The following is an 8,479-nucleotide window of genomic DNA, read 5'->3' as shown; positions in this document are numbered from 1 at the left end:
ATGGTCCGAGGGCAACATGGGTGGGGGTGGGGTGACCGCAGCACTTACATTGTCATTCTGGAAGGAGTGGAGGAAGTTCCCTCCTAGCTCACCATCATCTCGAGGGGTGCCTGGAGGATTGCTAATGCCACTTATGTTGTTAGGAGAATTCTGGAGAGAGGAGAGAGGAGGTGAGGCCTGGTGCTCCAGCAACCTGCCCACCAGATGGGGAGAAAAGCTTTCTGGGGCCTCAGGGCTGGGGGAGGGTGGATGCCATGAGGGAGGAAACAGAGGACACACTCACTTTTGGAAGTCCATCTATGTCACCTGACCCTGCAAGGAAGGAAGACGGATTCAGTTTCTTGTTTTCTCTTAAGTGGAGAGGCCTCCGAACCCCACCATACCCCCCAAATCCCACACTGCTTCTGTGCCGACAATCTTCTGTCCTGCCTGGATCTCTGAGGATCTTACCATGGGCCCAGCCAAGGTCCTGGGGAACCAGGCCTGGCGGAGCCAAAGACAGTGGCGTGGGCAGGGTCGGGCAGGGGCGGCGTGGCCACGGGGTGGGCACCCACTTACCTAACGATCCGTTCATGTGGTGTGGCTCCATGCCGCCCATGCCTCCCATCGGGCCGTCGGAGCCTGGACCCATCGGGAACTGGGGGAGAAGCACAGGGCATGGTGGTTGAGTGGGCCCCAGGCCCTTTGCAGGGCTCTCTTGGGCTCCCGCACGCAGCTGCCAAAGAGCTGTGCCCTCAGGGAGCTTCCATTGTGGCGGGGCCCCTCTGCCAGGCCCCCCAAGGTACCTGACACCACCAGGAGGCCACAGCTGGCCCTCTCCTCGGCCCTTGGAGCTGTACAGGGCAGAGGTGCTCTGCCCTATGCACCCAATGAGGAAACAAACTCAGAGAAGGAAAGACACTGGACCAAGGTCACACACTGTCATACGGGGACAGGTATGGACTTGTGCTCTATCCCTGGAGTGGAGCATGTGGCCTACCGGTCAGAAACCACCCTCCCTCACACACACACACACACGTGAGGATACCAAGCCAGGGACCTAAAGTATTAATGCTTCTCCTCCCCATTTTACAGATAAGGAAACTGAAGCAGAGCGAGCAGGGAAATGCTTTGCTGGAGCCCCGTCCAGAGGAGCTGGGAGGGCCTGGGAAGAACTGGGGCAGGGGCCTGAGGCAGGGGGCTGGGGCAGGGGCTTGGGCCTTTTCCACAGCCTATGGAAGCTGCTTCCTGAGAAATGAAGGATTTCCATGGGGGAGGGGATGTCAGCTCTACTGAGAGATTGGGGGGTGGGGAGGGGAGCAGTCAGGCAGGGCAAGGGAGGGTTTCTCTCCTGGGGACACTGCAGAGGGGCCACTGATCCCAGAGCAGAAGGCCTGAGGGGCGGGATGGGCTCTAGCCCAGCGAGGAGAACTATAAAACCACTTCAGAAAAGCAGCAACCAAAGGCCAGAGGTCCCATCACTGGGTCATGAAGGGACACTGGGGAGGGGAGGGGTAGACACCGCAGAACAGAGGACTGTCTGGCATCTGGCCTATGCTGGGGGCCGGGGATGCAGAGCGAGTCACTGCTCAGCTGGGCCTGGAAGAGGAACCCACAGCTACGGACGCCCAGGGACAGACGGGTGAGTTCCCAAGGGAGCCGAGGCCCAGGCGCGGCCACAGCTTCAGGAAGAGGCGCAGAGAAGTCAGACCTGCTGCAGGGCAAGGGCCAAAGTCATCAGGGTAGGACTTGGGCAGGTCCCGGAAGCCGTTCTGGGTAGGGGGCCTGTAGGAGCACAAGGGGCAGGGGGGCCCAGACCGCAGGGGCTCCCGCCTGCTGCCTCCACCACAGAGGCAGCCTCCTGGCCTCCCCCTCCCCAGAGGCTTCCCAGGACCACATTTTTGATATCTGGCAACAAATTTCACACTTACTAATCCAAATGAGATGAGGACGAGGGTGACTTTTTATAGGGAGTCAACTCAGGACAACCCAAAGACCACACAATCCCCAAGCACGATAATGTTATAAACAACTACATGTTTGTGTGTGTACTAAAAAATTCGAGGTTATAGATCATTGTGTTTTCTTATTATTAATTTTTTTTAAATAGGCCTCATGTCCAGTGTAGAGCCTAACACGGGCTTGTGCCTCATGACCCTGAGATCAAGACCTGAGCTGAGATCAAGAGTCGGATGCTTCACTGAGCCCCCCAGGCGCCCCTCTTGGATACTATTTTTAACAGCTTTACGGAGCTGTAACTCACAGACCATACCATCAGCCCACTTCGAGCATACAATTCAGTGGTTTCTCGTATGTTTAGAGTCGGGCAACCATCACCACAATCCACGTTAGAACCTTTTCATCATCCCATAAAGAAGCCCTGTACCCATTAGCAGTCACTCCCCACCCCCCTGCAAGCCTCCCAGCCCCAGACAACCATTAATTTGTTTTCTGTCTCTATGGATTTGCCTATTCTGGACATTTTTGCGTAAGTGGAATCCTCCGTGAGCTCTGTGGCTGGCTTCCTTCGCTCAGCACGGCTTCAAGGCTCACTCGTGTTGGGGCACGAATTAGGCCTTCACTCCTCCTTCTGGCCAAATCTCATCGCACCGTATGGAGAGATTGCACTTTATCTGTCTACCCCATCAGCAGACATTCAGGTTGTTCCCATGCGTTAGCTGTTGTGAGTACCGCCACTCTGAATATTGAACAGGATTACTCTGTGGACATACGTGGTCATTTCCCACGGGCAGAGACCCACCGAGAGTGGAGGTGCCAAGTCACGCGGTGGCCCCATGTAGCCTGAGGGACCGTCACACCATTTCCCACAGCAGCTATATCATTTTCCATTCCCACCAGCAGGAGAGGAGCCCGCACCTCCCCCCCACCCCGGCCCCAGGTCTCGCCGGCCTCGCCCCTACTGGGACTGGTTGGTTCCCAGCCTTGGTCCCCAGCGATCCCTGGGAGCACGTGCAGGGGCTGACCCCCGAGAGCACATGGGGCTGGTGGCATCTCCAGGATGACCACGACACTGGGTGCCTTTCTGTGTGTTTACTGGCTACTGATACATCTTTAGGGAAATGTCTGTTCAGATCATTGGCCCGTTTTTAAAATGGGGTTTTTTCACTACTGAGTATTCAGAGTTCTCTGCCTTTTTTGGATTTAAGTCCTACATCAGATATGTGATTTGCAAATGTTTTCTCCACTCTGTGGGCTGTTTTTGCCTTCCGGATGGTGTCCCTTTGAAGCGCAGAAGTTTTATATCGTGATGAAATCCAATTTATTTGCTTTTTTCTTTTGTCACTGGTGCTTTCCGTGTCACAGGTAAAAAAGCTTTGCTTTCACACAGGCCACGAAGACTGACGCCTCTCTTCCTCTAAGCCTTTTATGGCTTCAGCGTCGCCAGGCAGATGGAGGGTCGACTCTGCACTGATTCTGGGTTTTGGCGTGAAGCTGCGGTCCGGCCTCATGCACCTGCCTGGGGATAGCCAGCTCTCCCTGCACCACTTGCTTATTCTGTATTACTTTGCCACATAAATGCTATTATTTCAATAAAGCCATAACAAGGCTAGTTAACGGGAGCAGGGGATAGAGGATTAGTTAAATGAATGGTTTGTGTGAGAAAAACATAACAGTTTTATAATGTTTCTATTCTCTAATACAGTAATTTATTTGAGCTCTTTATTGGATATTTAAATTTTGTAGGCTATATTACTATGTAGTCTTAAAATACACAAATGTAAGATTTTTTTTTTTAAGAGGCTAAACGCAATGGACTGATGAAACAGATATTGCTTATGTTGGATCTTTAAAAATCATGTTTCTTGGGGCACCTCGGTGGCTCAGTTGGTTAGGCGTCCTACTCTTGATTTCGGCTCAGGCCATGATCTCAGGGTCATGGGATCCAGCCCTGAGTCCGGCTCCATGCTCAGTGGAGTCGAGAGTGTGTCCCTCCCCCTGTTCCCACACAAGCTCACTGGCTCTCTCAAATAAATCTTTTTTAAAGATTTTTTATTTACTTGCTCTTGAGAGCAAGAGCATAAGTGGAGGATGGGAAGGGAGAGGGAGAAGCAGGATCCCCGCTGAGCAGGGAGCCCGATGTAGGGCTCCATCCTAGGGACCATGGGTACTGGGACCATGACCCAAGCTGAAGGCAGATGCTTAACCGACTAAACCACTGAGGTGCCCCAGTAAATAATCTTTTTTAAAAAATTACAAAAAAAAAAAAAAATAAAATAAATAAAAAATAAAATAAAAAGTTTCATTTCTTTCTATCCTATAATAGGGCATTTTTGCTCTGTCCACCCCCCCTTTATTAAGATTAGAAAAAAGTTTTACACAAAGAGGTAGCTAACATAGTTTCCTTGTGAAGTAAATGTCTTGGATAATCCATTCAAGGAAGACATTTGTCCAGCTTGATGAAGCCTACGTGGGAACAGAGGTGGCACCTGAGGCCACATTTCCAGATGGGACAGGCTAGGTTGAAGAGACATAGCAAGAACATGAATCCGAGCTCAGTTCTTTCCAGAGGCTGCGGTGGAGCTGCTGGGGACCCACCTTGCTCTTGTCTGCTTTTCCACCAGTACTTCTCTGGATTGCCAGCAGCCTCTAGCCCATGCCTGTTAATTTTCTTATATAATGGCAAATGCAAAAAAAATCACTGCAACTTGCCACTCTGCTCTTATGAGGCCCTGGTGTCAGTCCAACACGGGAACATGGAAACACCCTCTCCACAAAAACATCTGTGCACAGAGTACTTGGGATTTTACGGACTTGCACAGGTTTTGGGGCCTGCAGGAATTCACTTCGAGCTCTCCTAAGAGGTGCATCACACTTTGTATCTATGGGCTGGTTTAGGGAGACAGGCTGTCCTGTCTCAAATGTCCATCATTTCTAAGGATTCTGAAGCACCATGGATCTCGTCCTCACTTAATTGTCTCTCTCTCTCTTTCAGGAAAAACAGTTTAAAGCACAGAGGTGATGTTAACTTGTGAGATCCAAGATGGATTCCAAGTAAGTTACAGTTTCAATCAAGAAGCCAAGAAAGCGCTGCCCTTTGCTGGTGACAGGTTTTGAGTTCTCAGGCAATCTCATTTTCAAAACCAAGTCACTGCTTTGGCCAATGGGGTTTGACCCAACCCCCCCAGTGGCCCCTAATGGCTCAGGTGTGGTCTGTCCATCCTCTTCTAGGCTCCCGGTGGCCCCCTGAAAGGATCACCCAACAGTTCTAAAGCCACAGCATAGACACGTCTACCTTACTGTAATTCCTCTCTACGCCCTCACCTCAATGTGGTTCCCAGGAAAGGAGGATGTCACAGTGGGCCGAGCTTTCACAGCACCTTTCCTGTGGCCAGCACTAGCTCTGGCTGCTGTGCGGGTAGGTGTCTGGGTCTGGCTCCGCCTCCACAAAGCCCCAAGCCTTGTTAACGTGTATCTGCGCATTTTGAGGAGATTGACGGGTGACCAAAAATCTTTCATTAGGAAAGCCTGGCATCACAAGGAAGTAAGCCGTACTTCTGCAGCAGTGCCGGGGGCATGGTGGGTGGGACAGTCAGCAGGTAAGGAGTTTAGATGCCAAATGAAATTTGCCAAATTAACCGTGTGCTATCTACCCAATATGCAGACAGATGGGCCAAGTCTAGCTTGTGTTTGGACAGAACAACAACCGTCTTTGCTTTGTTTTCTGCAGTTTCACTAAGATCATGGTAGAAATCAACACAACGAGGTGAAGCTCCAGCTTTTGAGTCAGTACCAAAGAGTAAGGGACAGGTTTTCATGACCGTGATGTGAGGCACCACCTGGCTGCAGAAAGCACCCGACAGGACTAGCCCGACATCAAGATGCCCTCCTCTGTCACAACACGGGACTTGGGTGCAGCCTTCGAATCCGGAACCGTGGCCTCCTGAGCTCAGGGAACTGCAGCAGGGACAGCCTGGTGGCAGTGTCATTGGAAGGCTGTGCTGGCACAAATCCGGGGCCACTGTCCCCCTGGTCATGCCCCCCACCAAGCACCTCCATTCCAATGGTTCCTCTCCCCAGTCCACTGTGCATGTCCCCCCCCAGCTGGCACCTGCCAATCCAGTGAGGCCTGGGCAGCCCTAGTGCTGCCATCCTGCTCTCTTCCAGCCCCTTGGCCCAGAAGACAAGGTGCCCCTGCTCGCAGCATGAAAAATCAGGCCTGTGCAATCCTGACACCGGGCCAAGCAGCTGATCTGCAGGCAGAGTCGAGGCCGACCCTGTCAGGGCCCTGACCCCAGTGCACTCGAGCCCCACCCCTCTTGGTGCCATGATGTGGCCAGCCTACCAGGAGTTGCAGGCCATGAGCGCTGGCATCCGTGGTCAGGGGAGCTGTTTCCAGCTGCCGCTGAACACCCTGAGCATAGTCCCCTGCTCTGGGGCTGCAGTTAAGGGCCTTACACTCTGGCACCCAGCCTTCTGAAGTTACTGTCAAAACCCCGGACTTTGTGTCCTAGGAAGTTGTGTCCTGAACACTGAGCTTTTAGTGCTAAACCTGATAGTCGGTCACACTAATGAGAGGCAGGGATGACTAGCATGTTGGCTGCCCAGGAGAGGGACAGGGATGGCAGAGCAAGGGTTAAGGAGTGCAGTTCCCCTCCCTCTCCATCACATGACCCCTGGTTCAGGTCCCTCTCTGCATACAGCAGGTACCCAGGAAGCCTCACTTCAGAGGCTGCCAGAGGATTAGACATGTGCAATGTCCAGCATGGGACAGCCTCCAGGCAGTGTTGAGCATGGTGAGTGATCCACCCGGTCCTATCAGGACCCAAACCAACAAAACCAAAGAAAGCACCCCAAAAGGCCCGAATAGTGTTGGGACCCCAAGTCCACCCTCTGGCTCTGCAGTCCAGACTGTGCATTTGGTCACACAGCGGCCTCCTTTCCAGGTAGTAAGTTCCCTGAGTGCAAGGCCAGTAGGACTCACCACCCCCACCTGGGAGGAGGGGCCGTCTGTAGACGTCTGTAGACGTGGGTCAGAGCAGTCCTGCCCTCAGGGAGCTCCCACCTGGGAGATGGAAACAGGCCACAGCTGCAGAGCCAAGGGCCACCTGGCACAAGGCAGCGGACACGAGGGGAGTAGGTGAGCAAGAATCAGATAAAGTGGAGTCTGAGCTGCGACATCACTGAGGGTTGGGGCTTGGAGAAGCCTAGGGGGGAGGGAGTGGCCTCTAGGCCAGGCAGTGACACAAGGAGAGGCCAAGATGTTGCAGAGTGTAGGAGTCCCGGGGCTCCCAAAGGGGCCAGAGGCACAGGGCAGGCGGGACCCCAGATGGGCTCCAGGAACCCACAGCTCCAGACCTGAGAGGCTGAAGGGCGGCCGGGGGGCGGCACAGCCCATCAGCAGGGATGGTGTGACCCAGGTCACCCGCAGCCTAGTGCTTTCCCAAACCGACACCCCACTCCAGAGCAGTGGCAACCCCCACAGTGAGGCCGGGCACCCCCCTCTGACCAGAGGGGAGGACATCACTCTACCCCCTTCTCTCCCAGCTATGAAATGGGAACCGAGTTGCCCAAGAGTTAAATCACTTTTCTGATAGTTTATTTTATTCATCTTTGGTAACAAATGGCTGAAATCAATTAAACTTGCTTTCCCCTCAGCTGATGAAGTTAATTATGATTTGTTATGGTATCTGATATGTAAATTATTAGAAAGCGGACTTACGTTGGACCGGCTGCCTCCAGGCGGCACCGGATTAATCATTGTGTAGATGTTGTCACTGGAATTTGTTGAATCTGTAGAACAGTGGAAACCCACAAGTCGGGGTGATTAATTCATTTCTTAATTAAAACAAACTCGTGGCACTTGAACTCATTCTTTTGTATTTTATCACCTAAAATCTCCTCTAAGTACCACCATTTTCTGGCTAATTTGTATTTAATGAAGATTCACAAAGTTTTTAATCACAGAAAATTCAACTGTGAAAACCACTCAACCCTGAAACGAAGAATTCCAGGATGTCTGGACAACAGTGTGAATGTGGCAAGGCGTGTGGGTGTGTGTGTGGGGGGGATCTGAATTCTCATCTCCCCACCCCAAACCAAACGTGCTCCCCAGACACTGCTGAGGACGATGAGGGACAGCCAGACCACCACCTGCGCTCTCCCCCAATCCCACCCAGCAGTTTTAATCAAATCGGGGAAAGGGAAACACCACAAATTACCCAGGGGCCACCTTGCCCAGCTGATGGGACAGGAGGGAGAGGCCAGGAGGGGGCTGGAGACGAATTAACATATGGAGTGGTTTAATGTGACCCAGTCTGAATGTAGGTCATGCAGCTCATAAAAATGCAGCAGCAGAAAGAGGGAGCAGGAGCGGGAGCTGAACATCACAGCTGCCAGCCTGACCACTGCAGCTTAGCAGCTTCCCTGCTACTGGGAGCTGAGGAGTCTGGGAACAGAGGGACCCATCTGTCTCCCAGAAAAGTCTCCTTAGAAATTCAGCTAACATGTTTGTATCAGGAGCAGGCACCCTGTTCCTCAG

The 8,479-nt window shown here is 52.6% G+C and overlaps 1 protein-coding gene across 8 annotated transcripts in view; it reads right to left on the bottom strand.

The window, feature by feature from the left end:
• Positions 1-8,479, bottom strand: part of SSBP3 (single stranded DNA binding protein 3) — a 164,915-nt gene that overhangs the window by 2,474 nt on the left and 153,962 nt on the right. For all 8 annotated transcript variants that reach the window (XM_072730839.1, XM_072730840.1, XM_072730841.1 and 5 more), the window contains 4 exons: positions 7,661-7,731; positions 559-637; positions 284-312; positions 49-150 (listed from right to left, as the gene is read on the bottom strand). In XM_072730839.1, coding sequence (XP_072586940.1) covers positions 49-150; positions 284-312; positions 559-637; positions 7,661-7,731 — 281 coding nt within the window. The remainder of the gene's footprint in view (positions 1-48; positions 151-283; positions 313-558; positions 638-7,660; positions 7,732-8,479) is intronic.

The sequence above is a fragment of the Vulpes vulpes genome, chromosome 12 (assembly GCF_048418805.1).
Source record: "Vulpes vulpes isolate BD-2025 chromosome 12, VulVul3, whole genome shotgun sequence".
In the NCBI taxonomy this organism is placed as follows: Eukaryota; Metazoa; Chordata; class Mammalia; order Carnivora; family Canidae; genus Vulpes; species Vulpes vulpes.
This window is presented reverse-complemented; position numbering and strand designations above follow the sequence as displayed.